Source organism: Notolepis coatsorum (assembly GCF_963971535.1).
Source record: "Notolepis coatsorum genome assembly, chromosome: 1".
NCBI lineage: Eukaryota > Metazoa > Chordata > Actinopteri > Aulopiformes > Paralepididae > Notolepis > Notolepis coatsorum.
The window spans coordinates 136,772,130-136,797,528 of NC_140165.1; the positions used below are offsets into that span (position 1 = coordinate 136,772,130).

The following is a 25,399-nucleotide window of genomic DNA, read 5'->3' on the forward strand; positions in this document are numbered from 1 at the left end:
GGACAGTCTGCTGATATCTTTGCTGATATGACTAACAGGAAGGGTCACACAGGCTGCAACCCACAGTGTGGTAGGACTCTTTCTAAGAACAGCCTGAATAACCAAAAACACACACCGAAAGGAAGAATGGAGGGACAAAAACAAGGACAAAAAGACATAGAGCACATCAAACTGAAACGGAGACATGACCAGATGTGACATCACACACAAAGCAACCAAATGGCAACAGACAGAAAATAAATGAGAGAGGCTCTTGGGAGAATGTGGGAGAAGTGAGCGTAGAGGGCGGGGCTTCAGGGAGGGTTGGATGAAGGTGCCAACTTAAGGGTTTAGGGTGCTTTAAATGCAAAGGTGTGTTGATGTTTTTTATTCGTGTGTGGGTGTGTGTTTACTCACCAGCGATCAATATGTTTACACACAGAGAGAAGAGACAGAAATACAGAGATAAAACTGAATCTTCAGCCATACATGACTTGCCAGACGGACAGACAAACAGACAGACAGACTAAAAGCCGAGGTGAGGGCGCAGGTAAAGCTTCTGCCATGAACAGCATAATGATGAGGTTGATGGTTGGTTGATTCATTGTTTGATTGATTGATATGTAAAATGTATTTTTAACCACAATGACATATTGAAAGCAACTGCCTGTTGTGTTGTATCACATTTAAGCTAATGACTTTTCAATAGCTGTCCTTGGAACAGGTTGGTAAACAGGTGCCCTGGCTCAAGGCAGTACTGGCATTGACAGTAATGAGGATCAAACCAGTAAACCTTCAATTACCTTAAACATCCTGCCAATCTGCTAGCATGTCGATTGATCGTTTGATTGATTGATTGATTGATTGATTGATTGGTTGGTTGGTTGATTTATTGATTGATTGGTTGATTGATTCATTGATCGATTTAATTTCAATGATAGTATGTGAGGGCATTAAACACATAATGTGACCTCTGACCTTGCACAATTCCCAAAGCTCATTGGAGGAGAAGCCGCAAGAGGCAGTCTTTGCGTCCAATACTTTTTGAGAAGTCAAGGCCACGACACGTTCAGAAAAGATCATTAGGAATTCAGCTTTGACATGAAGTATAAGTGCAATGGAAATCACATTTCTCAGTAGCCTATAGCTATTTTGTTTAAACGGTGGTTAGTAAATATTAATGTAGTGTTAAATCTTGTAGGAGCAACATTCTTTAGAAAGGATTATGAGAAACAAACCCCCTCCCCACACTCATTGGACAGTCTAACAAATTTAAGCAAGGAGGTGGGGGCTGGGATTGAGCATTCTTGTTGCCATGGTAGTAGAGAGACCAACGGACGAGATACTACATTTTAAAGCATCGAAAGTACCCGATTTTTGACATCCAGTATGTAGACTATATATTCCATGTTGAAATAGGCAATTACTGTATTACATTTTGAGTTCCAAGAGTTACTGTTGGTTGTTTTTCACGCCGGGTGTGACAGCTGAGTGCTGACGCAACGCATTGGGAGTTCTAATTTAGCAAAATATTTGGAATATTCACACAGCTAGGAAGATACAAAAATGGTGTTGTGTTAATCAACATAAAGATGGAAAATAATGATACTTTCAAACCCAGTCACAAAGGTAGCGGCACTCCAAGAGGGATATCCAGGCAGATAGTGAAGAGGCAGTTAGTGGGCAACATTATGAAAAATATGTATTTCCATTGCACCAGTACTTTAAATCCATAGATTATAGCCTACACCTGTAATTTGTGTGTTCAGTGTGTGTTCAGTGTGTGTGTGTGTGTGTGTGTGTGTGTGTGTGTGTGTGTGTGTGTGTGGTATGGTGGTAGATGTTAAAAGCAGCATACTAGAACAGCATGTCACACAAAGACAGCTTGATTCATATGGCATTTATAAGAAAGCAGGGCCAGCACACCTCCAGATCTCAGGGCGGAGACAGGAACAGATGAGAAGCCAATGGCGGTGTGACTACAGTACAGGCAGAGCCAATGACCAATAGGATGAGAGGGTCTGGTTCCCCCTGCATCATATTTTCAGAATAGAACAAGGTACCTTGAAGATGCAGTTTGTAAGATTGTAAACACTACAATATTTATTAAACCTGCAGTATGTTCTTTTTTCTTGGGAATTGCTTCCTCGGCTATTAATAACCTCATGGATTTGGCCTGGACAAGGAAAACCCTTTCCAAAGCATGAAACCCACAGTGGAATTGCCCGTGAGCTCAAATAGGAAGTAAGTGTTTTACTTACTAGAACTATGTAAAAGGCCACAGTCTAATTTCATAAATGTACAATGCACACAGTTATTAAAGATATTTCTTCTCATCCTCCTTGTTTGAAAAGGGTGCAGCACACACCTAATTCTAAATGAATGATTTAATTACTCCACACCCAAGAGTAAAATACATTTGACAGCACAGATAATTGATTAATCCAAGCTAATTCATTGCTTGTGTTGCCATTGTGGCATCAGAAAAGAGCAATATTTCTGAACAGCTTGTTTAGGCGTGTTAATATGAAGACTCCAACCCCTGGCCAAATGTCAAGGAGTACCTATGTTTTCCCAAGCACCTAAATAACATTATAGATCACCAAAGCCATACAAAGACACAAAAAACTATTTCCTATAATATGTCCCCTTTAAATCATCATCATGAATAGAGAGGAATGAATAGACAAGCATGTAATGATAAGACAATATTTTCATTAAGAGTGCTTTTAAAATCTGGTGTCTACCTGTACAACTAATTTCAACCTGCAGCGCCGCTTGCTTGGAGACATACGAACTGCATCTATAAGGATGGTGTGGTCAGCAAAAAAAGGCCAATTCTAAACATGGAAGATGTCACATAATTACGTTCATTTTGAGGTTGGTAAAATAAACTTTTGTTTGTCTTGTTGCTCCAAATCTACTGTAGCTCCACGTTATCTGATAGCATTATCCCAAATTATATTTACAGATGAGGTATCTGACATACATGAGTGATCTGTGTCCCAAATGCAAGATTCCTCCTTCTCCATGGGAACGGTTTTCCCAGAGACATACCGTCAGTTAGTCTGTAGTAAGTCAGATGTTTGGCTAAACATATCACACAGAAGTTTGTTAAAAAAAACAAAAAAAAAAAAAGTTAGTTAATGTCTCAGATCAGTCTAATCTGTGTCAGAGACCACCTCAATTGAAAGAGACTTTAGGTTAGGGCCCGGCTACAGTGATCCATTGTGCCTGTCCGTCTACGTCTGTTTGGAATTATTTTTCAATGAGGACATAATCCATTTGTTAGACAAGTCTGGTGATGAGTCTGTCTCCGCCCAGATTTGTATCCGTTTTGACAGACAGAAAAGTTTGGAGAGGATGAAATGTTGGAACTGACTGATCACCGTCCGTTAGCAAAGCTGTTGTTTCTGCAAATGTGCGATTATGTTAGCTAGGTTCTAAAAAACAAACCAGCGGACAACAGTACCTCCCGTCTGTTTTGATGGATCAATGTAGCCGCTCCCTTATTTTGAGTTCATTGTCTTTGCCTTTGGGACATAGTTTTAGGAAGATAGTGTTAGGGATGAGACAAGGCGTGGTACACCCACCATTGTGTTACAGTGCATCCTGCCTGTTAGAGAGATCTGCAACAGTGACATGTCGTTACACACACACACACACACACACACACACACACACACACACACACACACACACACACACACACACACACACACACACACACACACACACACACACACACACACACACACACACACACACACACACACACACACACAGAGACACACACACACACATACAGTATGTGCGACGGTAACGATACACACAGAGGATTCCATAGACACACATGAGTAGCCTGTCTTCACATCCTGATACATTCATCTCATGTTATACCAGTATGACTCACAACAGGATCACATTGATACAAACTGAACTATCCAGACTGAGAAAGAAAGAAAGAAAGAAAGAAAGAAAGAAAGAAAGAAAGAAAGAAAGAAAGAAAGAAAGAAAGAAAGAAAGAAAGAAAGAAAGAAAGAAAGAAAGAAAGAAAGAAAGACAGAAACAAAGAAACAAAGAAAGAAAGACAGGAAGAAAGAAACAAAGAAAGAAAGAAACAAAGAAAGAAAGAAAGAAAGAAAGAAAGAAAGAAAGAAAGAAAGAAAGAAAGAAAGAAAGAAAGAAAGAAAGAAAGAAAGAAAGAAAGAAAGAAAGAAAGAAAGAAAGAAACAAAGAAACAAAGAAACAAAGCACTAAGAGAGCACTAGTAGCTGTTACCACCAAGCACCATAACCTACATGTCATTTAGTAGTCTTATGAACATAAATGATGTGTCTACAGACTGTGTACCAGTGTACTGTGTAGCTGTGTTAGTATAAGTCTGGACATCAGGACTCACTGCACCAAAGTGACCACTGAATGTCAAAGTGAATATTTTACTAAAATGAAAACAGTTGGTGAGTCTCTATTCCCAGCCTCTATTCTAATTGTTTTCACATTTCTAAAATATCACCCCGGGGTTGATGGTGTCATTTTGACGCAACGACACCTTAATTCAGACTTCCAAAAAACAGAAGTGTCTTGCGATTTTCAGTCATAACACTGACGCTTGTATGTTCACCGAAGGCTCTACTAAGTAAGATGCATATTGTTTATTTGCCCTATTAGTCAGACAAGACAAAAAATATCTACTACACATAATCATTGTGATCTCCTCTCCCAGAAGGACCCAGCTGGTGGGTAATAGCTCAACATGATAATGTCAGGAGTGTTTTAGAACCACCATTCATCATCATCATCATCATCATCATCATCATCATCATCATCATCATCATCATCATCATCATCATGCTGGGAAGACCACACAGCAGGATCTACAGCATATAACTCACCATTCTTTGTAGGCAATGGTAATATCGATAACGATATCATATCACTCGATATCTATAATTATCGATATTGTTATAAGTATTTAAAAAAAAAATTAAACAACAGATGTATGTTTATTTTGCAGCAATTCTTTGTCGTTGCCGCCATCTTTAGTGTTACAGCCCCTCACACTCCAGTTCTCAGGCTGCAGCTGGTTTGAAAGCGAAAGTAAACAAGCTTCTCTGCTGGCTGTGGCTCCAGGGGAGTTGAACAGTTCTGGCTCTGCTAGTTTATTTTCTATATTTTGGCGCTTTTTTGGTGGACAAACCACCGCACATGTGCACCATGACTCGTGACTGGAGACTAGCTCTGCTAGCACACATAGCCTACTGTGTACAGACGGTTTCAAACTGTATTTTAAATTAGAAAGCAAACAAAATAAATGGACAAGAGAAAAATAAATCTCAATTTGGTCAGTATTGTCATTTGGACAAGCAAAGCCATTACTTTAAGTTGCAGGCAAGAAAGACAAGTCTGTCCACTGTCTCTGGTTTTAAAACTGCCCTGTTGCAGGTCACAAAAAAAAAAAAAAATTGATTTTTTATTTATTATCAATCGATATTGATTATTAAAATATATCGCGATAATCATCGTTATCGTTTTATCGCCCAGCCCTAACCCACACACACACACACAAACACACACATACACACACACACACACACGCGCGTACGCACACACACACGTACGCACACACACGCGCGCACACACACGCACACACACACACACACACACACACACACACACACACACACACACACACATATACACACACACAGAGAGACACGTACGCACACACAGGAGGGGTACTGCACTCACCTCCTTCTGAATTCCGATGACATAGAAGGTTTTCCCCTCGAACTTCAGCTTGCTGACATCAGCCCTGCAGGAGGCAATAAAGGTTTGAATCATGTATAACCTGGACGGCTGTTTGGAGGACAGTAGACATACTGCGGCTGTAGCAGGTGGTCAAAGCTGAAACCTCTAGCCCTTGTGTGGTGTTAGGGTCCGAACGGACCCGTTTCAAGAATCTAAAATGCAATAATTGCCATCTCGTTTTTTTTATAGGGAGGTGGAGAGGGAGAGTGATAGGGAGGTGGAGAGGGAGATGAGGAAGAGTTATAGGGAGGTGGAGAGGGAGAGTGATAGGGAGGTGGAGAGGGAGATGAGGAAGAGTTATAGGGAGGTGGAGAGGGATAGTGATAGGGAGGTGGAGAGGGAGTGTGAGGTTTTGTCCGCTCCCCACCCACTCGCTCCGTTCCTTTAAGGTATTTTGTTAATTAATTGCATTCCCCGCCTCACGCTTCTTTCCTGTAAGATGCCGTGTTGATTGGTGCTCTCCCCACCACACGCTTCTGGAGCAATGATCAATTTCATCCCGCAGCTGTCACAGCTTGTCATTTGCGCCCCGTGGCTTTATATACCCTGATCTCCCTAATATCGATGTTGGATCGTTTTGAATATTCCCTGCATCTGCCTTTCTTTCCCGTCGCTGTCTGTTGCTCCCCAGGACTCTCGTGAAGTATCCCTGTTGGAGAACCTGATTCCCCGTACGAAGATACGCCTCGTTTATCTGCCCGCTTTACGCGTTGCGCTCTGGTGAGTTTTTGGAAACAGTTCTTTTTGGATCACTCGTTTTTTGTGTGTTTGTGAAACACCGAAGAGATCCCGTTTTTGTTATACTGTTCTCACCTATTTTTTGTTGTTGGATTTACACCTTGGATTACCGTATTGTTTTTTCTCTGGACTCTGCTAACTGTGTGTATCACACGAAGATCAAGTCACTTGGATATTTGTTTGGATCAGTCACCTCTCTGTTTCTGTTGTGCGCTGAGCTAACTGGGATTTCTCTCTCCCCCTCCGTTTCCACCTGGAGTGTATGCTGGGGGGATCTGCAGAGCGGCTCAGACGTCACAAGCAAATTCCTCACCATCACCTTCTGGGAGGATCTGCAGAGCCGCAAACATTCTTCACATGCCAGATTCCCCGTTTGTTCTGTTCTCCACCTAATTCAATCTTGTGACTCTGAGAATAAACACGCCCTTGTTTTTGGCTAACTCTGAAACAACTCTCTCTGTGCCGTTGCGCTTGGGGTCGGTTACAAACCCTAACAGGGAGATGAGGAAGAGTTATAGGGAGGTGGAGAGGGAGAGTTATATGGAGGTGGAGAGGGAGATGAGGAAGAGTTATAGGGAGGTGGAGAGGGAGAGTGATAGGGAGGTGGAGAGGGAGATGAGGAAGAGTTATAGGGAGGTGGAGAGGGAGAGGAACAGAGTGATAGGGAGGTGGAGAGGGGGAGGAGGAAGAGAGTTATAGGGAAGTGGAGAGGGAGAGGAAGAATAGTGATAGGGTGGTGGAGAGGGAGAGGAACAGAGTGATAGGGAGGTGGATAGGGAGAGGAACAGAGTGATAGGGAGGTGGATAGGGAGAGGAACAGAGTGATAGGGAGGTGGATAGGAAGAAGAACAGAGTGATAGGGAGGTGGAGAGGGAGAGGAACAGAGTGATATGGAGGTGGAGAGGGAGAGGAACAGAGTGATAGGGAGGTGGATAGGGAGAGGAACAGAGTGATAGGGAGGTGGAGAGGGAGAGGAACAGAGTGATAGGGAGGTGGATAGGAAGAATAACAGAGTGATAGGGAGGTGGAGAGGAGGAAGAGTGTAATAGGGAGGTGGAGAGGGAGAGGAGTAAGAGAGTTATATGGATGTGGAGAGGGAGAGGAAGAAGATAGTGATAGGGAGGTGGAGAGGGGGAGGAAGAAGATAGTGATAGGGAGGTGGAGAGGGAGGCCTGATCTCTGCCAACGACGAGAGGGCCTACCTGGAAGAGGTCAAGGTCCTGGCGGGATGGTGCCAGGAAAACAGCCTCTCCCTGAACGTCAGCAAAACAAAGGAGATGATTGTGGACTTCAGGAGGTCGGGGGTCAAGGACTACAGCCCCCTCAGCATCGACGGGGCACCGGTTGAGAGAGTCAACAGCTTTAAGTACCTCGGAGCCTACATATCCGAGGACTTGACATGGACCACACACATTGACAGTGTTGTGAAGAAGGCACGACAACGCCTCTACTTCCTCAGGCGCCTAAGGAAGTTCCAAGTCAGTCAGAAGATCCTTAAGAACTTCTACTCATGTACAATAGAGAGCATCTTGACCGGCAACATCACCTCCTGGTTTGGGAATAGCACTGCACAAGACCGAAGCAGACTACAAAGAGTGACACGTTCAGCCGAACGCACAATTGGAGGGGGGCTCCCCACCCTCCAGAACATTTACAACAAGCGTTGCAAGGGCAAGGCTAAGAGAATCATTAAAGACCCCAGTCACCCGAACAACTGCCTCTTTGAACTGCTGCGGTCAGGCAAGCGATACCGGAGTCTCAAGGCGAGCACAGAAAGACTCAGAAGAAGCTTCTATCCCCAGGCCATCAGGCTGCTAAACGAACAATGAATGAACACTACACAACAACAACCACCAAACGCACATAGCACACACATCCACACGCACACACTCACTTTAAACAAACACACTGTAGCACCCACTCCACACACTTTATAGCACACACCCACTTTAAACAAACACACTGTAGCACCCACTCCCCACACTTTATATTTATTGATGAAGGATTGCACTACAACTCGTACACCTTACTGTAAATTGTACCTAAAATTGTACCTCATCCCATTTCTGCTTTGCACTAGATAGTACTGTACATTAGTACACTGCATAGTATTGTATATTATATGGTAACTCAGAACATTGTACATATGTCTATACCGAACACTGTGACCTCATTTTTCTTCTTCTAAATTACATGCTATATTATGTTATTTGATACTATCTTGTCTAGCACAGTCTCTGGAGCGTAACAGTAAGAAGCATTTTGTATGAAAGTATTCTGTACTTCTGTATGACAACTATTAAAGAACTTGAACTAGTGATAGGGAGGTGGAGAGGAAGAGGAAGAAGAGAGTGATAGGGAGATGGAGAGGGAGAGGAAGAATACAGTGATAGGGAGGTGGAGAGGAAGAAGAGTGCTAGGGAGGTGGAGAGGGGGATGAAGAAGAGAGTGATATGGAGGTGGAGGTGGAGAGGAAGAAGAGAGTGATATGGAGGTGGAGAGGGAGAGGAAGAAGAGTGATAGGGAGGGGGAGAGGGGGGGGAAGAAGAGAGTGATAGGGAGGTGGAGAGGGTGAGGAAGAAGACAGTGATAGGGAGGTGGAGAGGGAGAGGAAGAAGACAGTGATAAGGAGGTGGAGAGGGAGAGAATTAAGAGAGTGATAGGGAGAGGGAGAGGGAGAGAAGGAAGAGAGTGATAGGGAGGTGGAGAGGGAGAGAATTAAGAGAGTGATTGGGAGGTGGAGTTGTTTTGTTCCTTGATTTATTTCCATAATACAGTTCTAAAACCCACAAAGCAGTTTACTCAATAAAGTGTCTTCATATATTAGCCTGTTATAGTCAGATTGCATAAATATTTACGCATTTTCTTCAATATGGGGAACAGCATGAGTGAATATAATCCTATTTTTGATTGAAAAAATATGTATATTGTGTCTTGGGGCCATATAGGGACCATATAAAATAATGTTTGATATGGGTACTGGTTATGATGAGCTAATAAGTTAGTAATGAAGTACAAAACAAAACGACAGGTTATGTATATAACCTAGTTATATGAGTACTGGCTAAGCGTCCCGCTCTTAAGCCTATCGAGATATACCTCATCTCATGTACCTATTGTACTCCATCAACGAAAACAAAAATACGCCCATCACCTGCCGGGCCCCGCCCCTATAGAGGCGTGCTCTATAAGATACTCGGCATGGTCAAACACTCTTCCTCGCAAAAAACCCGTTTCCAGGAAAAGATTTCCCAAGCCAGTACTCATATAACTAGGTTATATACATAACCTGTCGTTATATTATCGTACTTGGCCATCGCGTCCCGCTCTTAAGCCTATCGAGATATGGGGTAGAGCAGACGCGAGGCCCGACAGATGTACCCCCTGAGGACCCGTAAGCCCACATCAAGGGGTTGGGGAGTCCCGTCACCCCATCCTTCCTAATGAAGGGGGGGCGCAGTCAACTCCACCCGAGTGCGAGCAAGAGGGAACTAGAACCCCTTGAACACACAGCACAGGCGGAACCACGTGTGAAAAAAAATAAAAAATAAAAAATAAAATAATGAAACTAAACTAACTAAAAACTTAACACACTGTGGCCCATACCCACACACTCCTGCTACCCTACCAAACGACGGAAAGCAGGAAAGGCCACAGACCCCAGAACCGCCTGGGAGACAGAACCCCCGGTCATGTCCATGAGGTAAAACCTTACAAAGGGGCCCAGGGAGGACCATGAGGCTGCAGCACAGATGTCCTCCCCCGAGGCCCCACCCAGTAGAGCGGCAGAGGCTGCCACCCCGCGAGTGGAGTGCGCCCTGACGCCCCCAGGGGGATCCAGCCTGGCCAACGTGTAGCAGAGGGCAATGCCCTCGCACAACCAATGGGACAGGCGCTGTTTCGATAGTGCCTTACCGGCATGAGAACCACCGTGACAGACAAAAAGCTGATCGGTGACCCTGAGGTCCTGAGTACAGCTGAGGTAAATTCCCAAAGCACGGACCGGACATGACAGGTGAAGGCCTGCATCTAACTCACTAGGGTGAGGAGGCGGATGAAACGCCTGAACCACAATATCCCTGGAGCGGAAGAACTCCGGATATTTTTAGGCACGAAGGCAGGATTAGGCCGCAGAGTGGCACCGCAATCGGAATGAAAGACAGGCACTCTGGTCGTACCGAGAGAGCACAAAGCACACCCACGCGTTCAGCGGAGGTGACGGCCAGCAAGAACGCGGTCTTGAACGACAGCTGTTCCAACGGCACTTGCTCAAGAGGCTCAAACAGGGCCAAGGACAACCGACCGAGGACCAATTGAAGATCCCAACTCGGAGCCAAAGAGCGTTTTACCGGCTTAACGCGTCGGGCGCCAAGCAGGAAACGCTTCACAAGAGGGTGGCTGAACAAACATCACCCTCAAAACCCTCATGATAAGAGGATATAGCTGCTGCATATACCCTCACCGTCGAAGCCGACAGTCTATCAAGGAGAGACTGGAGGTAACAAGGACAGTATCCAGGGGGCAGGACACCGGTCCCTGCTCCCGCCTTACACCACTCTTGGAACATACGCCATCTGCCTGCATAAGCGCGACAGTGGCGTACCCGTCCCAACAACTGACCTAACAGATGTATGGGGAAAGAATCCCAGGCGGCACGGCATCGGTCCCAGACCTGCCTGGCTATGCCCGGACGTATGTTCTGACATAGTGGCGCCGAGGAGAGTGGCAGCCTTTTCATAGCAGCTCCCACCCCCTTTACTTCTTATCCCGTTTACTACTTTCTTACTTATTTCTTTTTGTGATTATACTTACTTAACACTTTCCGTGACACTCACAAGATTTCTCGGGTTTTTTTATAGGTGGTTGCTAGCCACTCATGAGATTTCTCGGATTTTTTTTTTTTTTTTTTTTTAGCGATCTGAAAAATTATTGCATCACCCGAGCCTACCCGAGTATAGCCGAGGGGCGCCGGTGATCACTGTGGAAAAAAGCGCCCCCTGTCGTCTCCCAGATGACATAAGTGATTTTGGAATGGACTCAATGAAAATGAATGGGGAAAAAAATCCGGTACTCCACATTTTCCAGTTCACTGATCCAGCCGGGGTTACCACAGTTCATTCTGGAACCTCAGATCCCCGCGGATCATGGAGATCTACAGTATCGCGTTGGATCCATACACGTATCGATTTTTTCGAATGGTGATCAGGAATTGGAATATACCAGTTGGATACCATCTGATGTCAGGTAAGGACTCTATGTTATCAGTGTTAGGATAATCAGAGTAAGTTTGATGAAGTTATAAGCTGTTTTGTGAAATGTCTTCTTTCGGTTTCACTGTAAAAGTCCGTGAGGAAATCAACGGGGCGATTATCCGCGCGCGGCCGTAATGTGCTTGCGTGCACGTATAATATTGATCATCTAGCGTTTATTTGAAAACGATTCATAAAAAGGCAGACGAATATCAACGTTGTGGAATATTCCACTAAAAGACGATTTTCATAGAATGCTCCAGAATGAGCTGTTTTTTATATCAAAACGGGGGCTTTTCTAAATGCTCTAAAACGGAAACGACGCGATAAAAAAACAATCTGCCTTGACAGCACTGACTGGAAAATAGTCTTTGATAATGCGATGGGCAGATTAGACACATAGCCATAATTTAAAACATAGATTAGGCGATATTAACGTTAACATTGGCGCCGATGGTGGCATTCAGCCGGTAAAACGGAAAACCAGGCGTGGCGCTCAAAGTGTTAATAGGTGTCTAAGTGACTGTGCGTTGCTTTAGACCAAGTTAAGGCATTAGTAACAACTTCTGTGAAGTTAGCTGAGTTAGGCAAGTTCGGTCGAGCACAGCTGAACAATGGACAAGAACACCGGCGGGCTGGTTTACCCGCGGCAGGACAACAACAACAATAACAACAACAACAACAACACCGGCGGACGAGCTCTCAGCCCTGATGAACAACCAGCGTGAGTACAAAGAGGCAAGCCTACTGTGCTTTACAGAATCCTGGCTGAACGATAACATCCCGGACAGTGCAATCGAACAGGAGGGCTTCACGCTGGTGCGTGCCGATCGGGGTAAACAGAGCGGCAAGCGGAGAGGCGGAGGGCTTGTTGTCTTTGTTAACTCCAAATGGTGCCACCCGGGACACATCACCATTAAGGAACGTATCTGTGCCCCCGACATTGAACTATTGGCACTGAGTCTGCGGCCATACTATTTACCGCGAGAAATAACACACATCCTGGCTCTGACTGTTTACATCCCACCCAGCGCGGCGGCGGCGCAGGCGAGTGACGTCATACACTCCACTGTCGCGGCGCTTCAGACAAAACACCCGGATGCATTTATTTTTATCAATGGGGACTTCAATCATGTCAGACTGAACAAGACCCTGACAAACTTCACCCAGTATGTCACCTGCAAAACCAGGGGAGACAAAACACTGGACCTCCTGTATGCTAACGTGAAGGAGGCCTTCAGTGCGACTTCCCTGCCCCCCCTCGGCCAGTCAGACCACAACCTTGTGAGGCTTGTATCCACATACACGCCTCTCATTAAGAGACAGCCTCCGACCACCATGTCTGTCCCACAGTGGTCTGACGACGTCGAGGAGGAGCTACAGGAGTGTTTCAGGTCGACAGACTGGGACATGTTTGAGAGGGCCCATGGTGATGACATTGATGGACTATCCCACTGCATCACAGACTACATCAGGTTCTGTGAGGAGAGCATCGTACCCACAAAGAAGGTACGCTGCTTTTCAAACAATAAACCCTGGATTAGCAAGGACATTAAACACCTGCTAAACAGGAAAAAGAGGGCCTTCATGGCAGGGGACACTGAGCAGGCCAGGGCTGTCCAAAGGGAGCTCAAAAAAGAGCTAAGGGCAGCCAAGGTCAGCTACAAGGACAGGCTGGAGGGCAGACTACAGGCCAACAACACCAGGGAGGTGTGGGCGGGGGTCAGGAAGATCACTGGTTTCAAACAGCAGGGCACAGCTGTTGAGGGCCCGCCAGAGCGTGCAAACGAGTTCAACTCGTTTTTCAACCGCTTTGACCAGAGTGGCCTCCCCACACCCCTCCCCCCACCCATCGACACCAGCACCAGATCACACCTACAAAACAGCCCCCCCACCCCCCACCCACCCACACCCATCAGCACCGGCACCCCACCGCCAACATCAACAGGCTGCCTACCACCCCCAACCCTGACGATCACAAGCAGTCAGGTCAGTAGGCAGCTCTCCAGGATTAGTATAAACAAGGCCAGAGGACCGGACAACACCAATCCCAGGGTGCTCAAAGTATGTGCGGAGCAGCTGGCAGCACCGCTCCAGCATCTTTTCAACCTCTCCCTGAGGCTGGAGAGGGTGCCCCAGCTCTGGAAGACCTCCTGCATTGTCCCGGTGCCCAAGAAGGGACGTCCCAGCACCCTCAACGACTACAGGCCAGTCGCTCTGACGTCACACGTCATGAAGACGTTTGAGAGACTGGTCCTGCAACACCTCAAGCCCCTGGTGCGTGACTCCCTCGACCCCCTGCAGTTTGCATACCAGGCAAACATCGGGGTGGAGGATGCCATCATCTACATGCTCCACAGAGCGTGCACGCACCTGGAGAAGCCGCGCAGCTCAGTGAGGATTATGTTCTTTGATTTCTCCAGCGCCTTCAACACCATCCAGCCGTCACTGCTAGCGGAGAAGCTCTCCGCGATGCAGCTGGAGCACGGCTTGGTGGCCTGGATCAAGGATTACCTCACTGAGAGGCCACAGTACGTCAGACTAAAGGACAGTCAGTCTGACGTACTGGTGAGCAACACCGGCGCCCCCCAAGGAACTGTGCTGTCACCCTTCCTCTTCACCCTCTACACCTCAGACTTCTGCCGCAACTCAAGCGGGTGTCACCTGCAGAAGTTCTCAGACGACTCCTCCATCGTAAGCTACATCACCGACGATGATGAGGAGGAGTACAGAGCCCTGGTGGAGAGCTTCGTGGGGTGGAGCGACAGCAACCACCTCCAACTCAACACCAGTAAGACCAAGGAGCTGGTGGTGGACTTCCGGAGGGGCAAGAAGAGGCCCCCCCCGATTCCCATCTCCATCCGAGGGGTGGATGTGGAGATGGTGGACTCATACAAGTTCCTTGGGGTACACCTGAACAATAAACTGGACTGGTCGGATAACACAGAGGCCCTCTACAGGAAGGGACAGAGCAGGCTGTTCTTCCTGAGGAGACTCAGGTCCTTCAATGTGTGCAACAGACTGCTGCAGTCTTTTTACCAGTCTGTTGTGGCCAGCATCCTCTTCTATGCTGTGGCATGCTGGGGAGGCTACATCAACTCAAGGGACACCAACAAGCTCAACAAGCTGGTGAGGAAGGCTAGCTGCGTGGTGGGAGTCGAGCTACCTAGACTTGAGGTGATGGCAGAGAGGGGGATGATAAGGAAGCTGGCTGCCATCATGGAGAACCCCTACCACCCCCTCTACAACGAGCTAGTCAAGATGAGAAGCTCGTTCAGCCACAGACTCATTCCACCACGACACTCAACTAACCGCCTCGGACAGTCCTTTATACCAGCGGCCATCAGGCTCCACAACAGTCGGCAGCGACTAGCAGCCTCCAGGCTCCACAACAGGGGGCAGCGACAGCGACTGCTACCAGACATTGACCTGGGACTTATAGGAACCCAAGGAGGACAACCTACACTACCTTAGGCTTACTGCACCTTATGTGGATACTGTGATACTGTGAATAATGTATATTTCAGTGGATACCGTGATACTGTGAATAATGTATACTCAGTAGATAGTAAATTATAACACTACCTTATGCATACTGCACCTTATGTGACACTGTGAATAATGTGAATAATTCTTCAGCTAGTCAGATAGTAAATTATATTGACCATATTGACCAAATTGTTTACACTGCCTGTGTTGTTTTTACTACCTGTACACTGTGTTGTTGTTTTACTACCTGTACCCCCCCCCCCTCCCCCATGCTGCTATGATGCCTGAATTTCCCCAAGGGGATCAATAAAGGAATATCTTATCTTATCTTATCTTATCTTAATCCCCACCCGTCAGGATGAGGACCGCCCCGCGACAGTACACCTGTACCCACATTCACCCTGCCGGGGATGTGGGGAGCCCTCAGGCCGCGCAGATGGAGGACGCCCATAGCCAGCCGCCCGCCGCCTGGTGCAGACGGGGGGAGCGTACTCCTCCCTGTCTGTCATATACGACACTGACGTCGTATTGTCCGTCCTGATCAACACCGTTTGAGGACCAGAAGGACCGCTTTCAATACCAACACATTGAACGTAGCGCAGACCGGGCAGCATGGTTTGCCAGCTGCCCCCTACTGCGTTGGCCCGACGCGTCACCAGCGAGGGAGGCGTCGGTGAAAAACGTGACGTGAGACAGTGCCGTAACCGTCCTAGGACGGAACCTCCCGAGCGTGTCGACAACACGCTCTGAGAGGGATGCCCATAGCACTCCAACCGTCGACTGGGAAGAGGAGTACTCTACTTCCAGTCTACAGCAAACCCCAGGCTGGTAGGGACCTGCCTGGTACGAGACCCGACGATCCACCTTGACCGCGAAGGACCAGAACGTCGTCAGGGCAGAATACACTTCGTAACCCCTGACGACGCAGAGGCCCCAGTGCGGCCTCCACGCACTTGGTGAAGATGCGGGGAGCCAGAGAAAACTGAACCGCAGCCTCTGGTACTCATACACTAACCCTGCAAAGGAAGCGTAGGTAAGCCCTAGGATGGAAGATCGGAGATGCAAATACGCATCCTACAGGTCTATGGAGGAGAACCAGACCCCCACCTGACAGTGTTCAACAGGTAGGAGACGATCCAAAAAATGCTGAACCTTCCCATGGGACAGGTCCAGCATGGGTCTGACACCCCCCCCTCCCGATTTCTCAGGCACCAGAGAACATCGGGAGGAGAACGCCACGACGATGGCTTGCTTCGTCCACAGAGATTGGATCTCGTTGACCAGAGCTTTCACTGCAGGTGACCCTGACAATAGGGTCTGTACCAAACCTGAAAACGGGTGGGGTTGTGTAAACACAAGTCCCCGCCTCAGCGTTCTCTCCATCCACCTTGACATATGGTACTGCCGTAGTCATATGTGATGACACTCCCAACGCACCCGCCGCCATGTGGCGCAGGTCCGCCAGGAACTGTAGATAGTCGGCCCGGTCCCACCCGCTGTGCGTAGCCAACCCTGGACCCTTGCGAGCAGAGCGTTCCGTGGAGTCGGGTCGGAACCTGACACTACCCACAAGGCAATCGCACCCAAGGGGGGGACCCCGACAGAAAGGGCCGGTTTGATACGGGGGAAGCTGACATCAATCTAGGTGACAAAAGCCCCCCCACTGAACACCCCTCCAGAACATGTTGAGGAGTTGTTCTGCAGCCGGACATGCAAGGCGTGAGGACCCCATGGGTTCCTACACACCGTAGCCCTGCAGTGATATTACTACCACCCAAATCACGCGTGCCTGCGAGACCACTGCCAATCTTTCAGGAGTGGGAGGCACCAACATGATACCTGGCCTGGCGAAGGCGAGGCCGGGGAAGCCCGCACTGTGTGCCTCAAAAGGTTTCGAGCCCCCCTGCTGACAACACTTATAGTTGACAGACGTAACACCAGGCTCAACCAACACAGCTTATGGTGTGGGAGCCGCTTGACAGCACAACATTCTCACGGACAGACCCAGGCTCAGCCATCAACTGGGTGTCAGCCCCTGTCCCCATGAGAAGCGAAAAGTGGGGCCGTCCGCGCTTCAACGAAGGCACGCGGCCCGCAGCCAAAGGAAACAATCAGAGCCCCCTTTTTCCGCTGGTGTTGGGGGAGGGAGTGATCGGAGAGCGGGCTGCTCGCGGCAGGACGGTGACGGCTTGTTGTTCAAGCCGAGCCCATCCAATATGGCCGATCCCTCGGCCGCCAAGGCTGTCGGCCTTGTGGACACCTGTCAATTCAACGCCCAGGATACCTCAGGCGGGGGAAAACATGGCCGCCTGTCGAGGGCCTCGTCATCGCCGCTGACGAGGCCGTGCTCTCTCTTCATCTGGCTGCGTGGTGTGAGGCGGTGTGGGGCCTAGGACAATACCGCCCGCGCTCCAGCAGAAGACCAAAATCCCCTGCGGAGAGGGGAACCCTGAGCGGTTATAGCTTGCGGCTAATAACGTCAACAACCTCGCGCGATGTGTCGACGTCGGCTGGCCCTCAAGGCCCTGCCACCAGACACCATTCTTTTTTATAGAAAAAACAGCAATTCGAACACAGTTCTAATCGCTGCCAATTCCATACCGTGGTGGTACAGGCTTTAGCAGCCCACCAGCCACTCGCCAGGCCGACCCACCCATGGCGTCGGCCGGGCGGGGCACTGTTTCAAAATGTCAAAAGCAAAGGACTGATGTTAACACGGAGCACCAGTGGTGGTTGCAAAAAGCAACCTCCATTGTGGTGTGCACCATGCAGGGGTTAATGAATAAAAGAACTAACACCACGAAAATACTGTAGAATGAGCAAGCCCATGTACACAACATTAAGGGGAGGCGGACCAGAGAGAACCAGTCCCGCATTCATTCATAATATTCACAACAGCACACCAGCCCTAGACCTTAGCCCATTTACCCAAAAAAGGTAAACAAAGCCCCCCCCGCACTACTCCCCCAATAGACACCGATTGGCCGTCAGCATGAATGGTTGAGAGGAGAGAAAGCTGTAGCATAGACAGACATTCTCGTAGCAGAGAGACAGAACAAAACAGTAGCCCACTACACTACTATAGCAACGCTACTATGGACAGAAAACAGTCAGTTGAGCCACAACACGGGCCGCCGCTAAGTCCCATCCTGCAGTAGTATAGCTCTACTGCCACCCGCCGAGCCTCAAGCATCGGCTTCCAGGTGGGAACACCGTTCACTACCGTAACACTACCTGGCTAGGCTACCTAGCCATGGCCCACCCTGTTGTCAACCCATTTACCCGTAAAAAGGGTAAAATAGGACTCAGCAAAACCCCCACATTAGCTACCGACTGACCTTCATTGATGAACCGGGCAAGAGGAGGGAAAAGCGGCAACATCCCACGGCGGAGACATTAGAACAGCGTAGCAGTAGTGTTAGCATTTAGCATTAGCATTTAGCTTAGTTGTTTAGCAGCACGCTTCCAGGACCGCTCGGAACCCGTCCACTGCAGTGAAACGTTCACCAAACCATCCCGCCCCTGGCGCCGACACACAACATGGTTGTGTAACAAAACAAACCAGCATTACTAACACCAACATCAATGCCTGTTGACACAGGGCCTACCTGTGTACAAGCCGGCTCGATAGCCAAACCTTGCACGCTGCTCCTTGTCCTGCTGCCACCAGATGAGGAAACATCAGAATAGGCCTGACGTGTCGCTGAAACATGCCCCGAAGATTCCAGGGGTAAGCAAACCTCCGGTAAGCATTCAACATTACGCAATTTCTCTAATCTTTTCATAACAACTAGTTACATAAGGCGCCTTGCGACCGATTTATGATGGAAACGAAAATAGAGGAAGAGTGTTTGGTGACCATGCCGAGTATCTTATAGAGCACGCCTCTATAGGGGCGGGGCCCGGCAGGTGATGGTCGTATTTTTGTTTTCGTTGATGGAGTACAATAGGTACATGAGATGAGGTATATCTCGATAGGCTTAAGAGCGGGACGCGATGGCCAAGTACAATAATATAACTGGATAATAATCCTTATTTTTTGGGGTGGTTGGTACTGAGTTACACACCGGGTTACACATTCGGACCCAGAGTTTTTGTTAACACCAAAATAAGATAAATAAATAAGCAGCGCACAAGGGCTAGAAGAACAAGCTGTAGCTTTAGTGGTGATGAACTGACAGTAGCCTTTTGTTTTTCATTGAGTTCATTGAGAAATAATTGGGTCTCAAGTTGATTGATAAATGAGTGGGAATGAGTGTGCATGTGCACTCTGGGAGCCACAACTAATGACCAAGTTCAGCTGGTGTTTATAGAGGAGGGCAGTAGAGCGAGGACGTGGAGCGGGGGAATGACACGCGAGGAAGTTGAACCATTTAACCACCAGACAGAAAACGATGCATGGGACAGCACTGGAAAACCATTTCTTAGAAAACCAGTATTTGTTTTGTCACTGGAGCAACCAACGTATAAAAACTGTAAACGGATTGACCACTGCTCAGGAGAGCACAGACAGTGTTCGCCAAAGCCTGTGCTCTTGTGTACAGGTTGGGGGTAAGCTACCAGTGCTGTTATTTCTACATACGCCTAGACTGGCTCTAGGTCGTAACAGTATTAATACTAGGTTTAAGATCAGAGGCTTTTGGGTTGGGAACCGTTGAAACCAGCAATTTCAACAGCCTCAAGTGTTTTAAAGTCTGGTCTGCGACCCAAAGTTGGGTCATGGGAAAATTAAACATGATCCCAGCTGTTCTCTCAATCTGTTTTGAAGCATTATGGAAACTCGCCTGCCTTACTGTTAAAAATAGGTGGAGATACAGTATGAAAGGCCAATGAAAAGGAACTCTGGTTAGAGGGGTGGATGATGATTGGTCAATGACTGTGACAATGACCAACCAGTTCCTATTGGCTCCATTCAAACTCATTTTGGAATACTGCCTTATCCTGACTTCCAGTTGAACTAAGCACACTCGTAAAACTTGAGGTGAGGCTATGTTAGACTACAAGAAGACTCTAAATTTATTTGTTTTTTTTTATCAGAAGTTATTGGTTTTGACTTAGGAGAAAACTTACTTCCAAAATGTGGGTCATCTGAGAAAAAGTTTGAGAACCACTGAAATATTAAATCATAAATAAGTTAATACTGTATACAGTAGCAACTGGGTTATGTTTCATATAATGCTACAGTGTGTGCATTGGATACAGGAGAGTGAGAGGTGAGTGTGTTACATTCAAAATGATATAGTCAGTAAAGGTGTAAAGCCCCAAACGTTTTATTTAACATATCATACTGTACCATATTTACCAGTGGGGTATATTCAACTACATTAATCCTTTCCACAAAACACAGCAAATACAATTAAAAATCCATGTTTACTTAATTGGGTACTTCAGACAAAGAACCATATTCGTTTGTTTGACGTTTTCAGAGGAACAATGTTTTCAAACGTTATTATCTAAGGATGGTAACTTAGAGTATTGTGCTCATTCACAGTTCAAGACAGTAGAGGTTGAGTACTTCCTGGTGATATAACACATTCACACCAAGTGATTTTGATTGGTTTTACAACTGAAAATGCATGGGCTGATGACAGACTACTGACGGATACACTCGGATAGATGGAGAGAGAATGATCACATGAGCATACACCTTAAGCACCTTAACCCTCGAGTCAACCTTCAAAACACCCACTACCTGTCTCCCTAGTGACCGAAACTGCGATCTCAGTAAAACATATATTTTTCGTGTGAATATTTGGTGAATTATATGAATATGTACTGTTGGACTGTGGTAATTCCATGTACGAATAAATGAATGATGATGATGATGATGATGATGATGATGATGATGATGATGATGATGATGATGATGATGATGAATATTTATTCATTTTCAGGATTTTAACCATTTCTTAAATTAGGGTTAGGGTTAGGTTTAGGGGTTAGGGTGTTAGGGTTAGGGTGTTAGGGTTACCCTAACCCTAACTCTAACCCTAACCCTAACCCCCTAACCCTAACCTGTCCAGTTCTGCGACTAGGGTGAAAGGTGTGACAGTTGTTGTTCACACACTTAATAGTGATTGTTTTTAAAAAAACAAACATGGATTATTGTAATGTGAGTCCAAGATGTGATACTGAGCTACTTTTTTGGCATATACATCAAATCTAGCTAACGCTATCCACAAACACACGTGGAAAAAAAGGGCTTTTTGACCAGAACTGCGACAAGGGTGACTCAAGTGACCACACAAGCACACTTATTACCCACACACACTGCTGCTAGCATATACCTTGTAGTGTATAGTTAGTCTAGATAGAATATATAAGTGGGGCTTCCCATGTGCTTGTCTGGATCACTGAATGGGTTACATGTATCATGGACTCTGGATAAGTAGTTACCATTTGAGCAGGTGGATCCTCTTGTTTCCCTGGAACACCACAAACCCTGTGGCTGTGAACCCTAGGAAGGCGGTGGAGCCTGTGAAATCCTGATTATTCATACAAAACACACACACATAGAAACACACACAGAGAGAAACACACACACACAGAGCAGAGAGTGAGATGCCGAAGACGACATGTGTCGTCTACAGGTGGACAAACAGTGGGGAGGCGAGTAATGACCGTCATTATCTCCATGGTAACGGCTCCAACTCAAAAAAGCACATGTTTTGTTCCTGTCAAGTCAAGCCCTCAGCAGGCTCTAATTGGAGTCAAACACAGGCTGGGGAACAAAGCCAGGGGAACATGAAGACTGTGTTTGAAACAGCAGAGGAGCATGAGGCAGCCAGCATGCACCCACTCCAATGTCAAGAGTAGGCTATCATATATTCATATCGCTCTTTCACAAACAGTAATAACTGTGGGATTCGGTTGCTTATTTTACGAAGCCTTTTCCTAACCTGTTATAGACTGTTTGGTTTTGTGTTTTTGTTTTGTCATTAGCTCTTTTTGACCTTTGGCTACTTTGACCTTAGAGTTTGTGAAGCATGTTGTCGTCGCTAAATTGCATTGACAGCTGCTCAATAAATAAAGCTTTACTTCTTCCCTTCCTTCATTACTTACTTGCTAACTCATTATTGTAGTTATTTGTTCTGAATGACCTGCACAGTCTCTCTCACTGGTTCCCCATCTGTTTCTCTCTTATCAGCTCTCTCTCTCTCTCTCTCTCTCTCTCTCTCTCTCTCTCTCTCTCTCTCTCTCTCTCTCTCTCTCTCTCTCTCTCTCTCTCTCTCTCTCTCTCTCTAACTCTCTCTCTCTCTCTCTCCCTTTCTTCCTCTCCTCCAACTGTAATCCCCCTCTAGCTCTGAAAAACATGGCTCTACTGTCCTGGGTATAAGAGCTAGCATCAGTTGTCCCAAATTAAAACGGCCACTCTGACAAGAGCAGAAACTGATAAGGGTGATCTTCAAACAGTCAGAAGCAAAATATCTCCTTTAATCGGCTTAGTATACTTTGACATGCCTTGATAAAACAGTATCCCTATTTCACACTCTGACTATGGAGGATATGGTGGTGGGGGTGGAAAGAGAAGGAGAGAAGATGGGAGAGAGGGGAGAGAGAGAGAGGGAGGGGAGAACGAGATAGAGAGGGAGGGGAGAGAGTGTGAGAGAGATAGAGAGGGAGGGGAGAGTGTGTGAGAGAGAGGAAGAGAGAAAGAGTGTGTGTGTGAGAGAGAGAGAGAGAGAGAGAGAGAGAGAGAGAGAGAGAGAGAGAGAGAGAGAGAGGGAGGGGGGACCCTGGCTTTTATCACAACCATACTGTTCCACTCATTAAAATAATTTAAACGAAAACCAAAGTACTAGTACAACAATGTAGGACAACGTATACTGACTGCTGTAGACGAGGACAAACAAGTGAGAGAAAAAAAGCGCAAAATATGACGTGTGAAATTACTTACATTATGACGCTGACAAACTATTGAGGAATATCGATTAAAACAGACCATGGTGTTTTATTATTCTACTCTAAGTGAGCCCACAGCATGAAAGGTCTAGAATTATATCTAAAGATTTATATATAGACATAAAGGTTGATTGAGTTGATGAAATGGGAGTCGTAACGACCCCATCGACCCGCTTATTGATTCCCCGGACTGAAGACGATTGAGATTCTGTGTGACTGGATAAAGGTGGAGCTGTGAGGAGGTGGTTGAAGATCAACCAGAGGACGTGAGCAGTGCTTTTAAGTATCAGCTTTAAAAAAAAAAGTGGTTAAACTGAGGAGCGTTTACCCTCCACCACATCCCTGGACATGAGAGTTTATGGTGGGTTTACCCTCCACCACATCCCTGGACATGAGAGTTTATGGTGGGTTTACCCTCCACCACATCCCTGGACATGAGAGTTTATGGTGGGTTTACCCTCCACCACATCCCTGGACATGAGAGTTTATGGTGGGTTTACCCTCCACCACATCCCTGGACATGAGAGTTTACAATGGAGGGAGAGAGAGAAGGAGAGTAAAGAGGGACAGAGGGAATGGTTATTTATAGGTTAGAATGGGAAACAGGAAGATAATGAAGCATGACACAAAGATTCAGAGCACCATTATGCTATTACCTGATGAGCACTGCTCATTACCTGTCTGATTATCATACCTATCTATAACTCTGTCCATTGGTGGAGGGATTATAATTATGTCAAGGTCATCTCAGCTATCATAATTAGGTCAAGCTAATTATGAGATCCCTCTATTACTTTATTAGGATAAAAAATACAATGCTGAGAACTAGATATGGTTACAAGTTTCAAGTTCAAGTTTGTTTTTATTTGTCACATATAAACGTACATGTGCTTCACAGTGAAATGCTTTGTTCTGTATGAGCCCCTGAGAATGTGCTTCATACAATAACGGAATCATTTGCATTAACCTACCGCAGGGGTCTCAAACTCGCGGCCCGCGGGCCAATTGCGGCCCGATGGATGATAGTTTGCGGCCCCCTACTTGACATCAAAGTTTAGTGTTAGCACGGCCCGCGCGCAACTTTTTGCCAAGTCATTGTGCGAGTTGGATGTTTTATTTATTTTATCACTTGTAGGCTACCATAGGCTCATGACGGCAATGTTACGTTAGTGACTTGGTTGAAACGTGATTCCGGAGTGATACCAAGTGGAAGGGAAATATATCCAGTGCGTATGGCAGGCATTCTCGAAATTCTCCGCTGTCTCCTCTGCAAGCAGTGCTCTGCCTGTCTGTGTCTGTCTGGCTACTCTGGTCCAATCACATTCAGCATCCCGTCAGCGTTTCTCCCCCCCCACCCACAATCTGCGAAATCAGAGCAGAGTAGGGCAGGTTTTCACGGAATGCGTGTTGTCTCTTTCAGCGGGTCCGAGTCAGAGCGAGAGTTGACAGTGCATCTACTGGTAGTCTAATCTGCAGGTACTGTAGCTAGTAACCTTGTTCCCAGTTTTACAGTATCTCCGTAAGATAAATGTAGCTAGTAGCCTAGTTTCGCCAGGAGGCAGTTAGTAGAAAAATATGGCATGCTCATGCTGAATGGACTGAAAAATATGCGTGCATGCTCCCAGCACCAAACCAATGTGCCTAATATGCCAAGAAACGGTAGCTCTTGTGAAGAGTGGCAATTTGAAACGCCACTACGAAACAAAACACAGTTATTTTGATGCAGCCTTTCCTGAAAATTCAGTGCTAAGAACCACAAAAATAAATGGAATGAAATCATCATATCAAGCTGCAAGCAGAATTATTGTTAAAGCTATGTCACAACGAGAAAAAGCAACCAAGTCCTCACTCAGTGGCATGGGTGTTGGCTAAACACAAGAAGCCATTCTCTGATGCATACATAATAAAATAATGTATGACTGAAGTGATGGAGACCATGTTTGAAGGCAAACAAAAGCAAATCCTCCTCAGATAGCACAGCAACCAGAATAACTGAAATACTGGCTGATGATTTGATTAAACAGCTTTGTGAAAAGAAAAAAAAATGCACAGTGCATTTCCATAGCTGTGGATGAGTCCACTGACACCACTGAGAACGCTCAGTTGCTGGTGTTTGTGAGGTTTTAGTGAGTTTGTGAGAAGATTGGATCAGTTGTACTTTTTTTGGGAATACTTGAAACCCTTTTTTTGTGGAATATTTGATGCGGCCCAGCCTCACCCAGATTCTATCT

At 46.6% G+C, this 25,399-nt stretch overlaps 1 protein-coding gene across 1 annotated transcript in view; it reads right to left on the reverse strand.

Annotated features, from left to right (window-relative positions):
• Positions 1–25,399, reverse strand: part of frmd3 (FERM domain containing 3) — a gene marked incomplete at its 3' end in the record, with an annotated part of 254,619 nt that overhangs the window by 71,751 nt on the left and 157,469 nt on the right. Inside the window, exons 8-10 of the mRNA XM_084314149.1 lie at positions 21,663–21,751; positions 5,731–5,794; positions 3,573–3,608 (exon numbers count right to left, since the gene is read on the reverse strand). Coding sequence (XP_084170275.1) covers positions 3,573–3,608; positions 5,731–5,794; positions 21,663–21,751 — 189 coding nt within the window. The remainder of the gene's footprint in view (positions 1–3,572; positions 3,609–5,730; positions 5,795–21,662; positions 21,752–25,399) is intronic.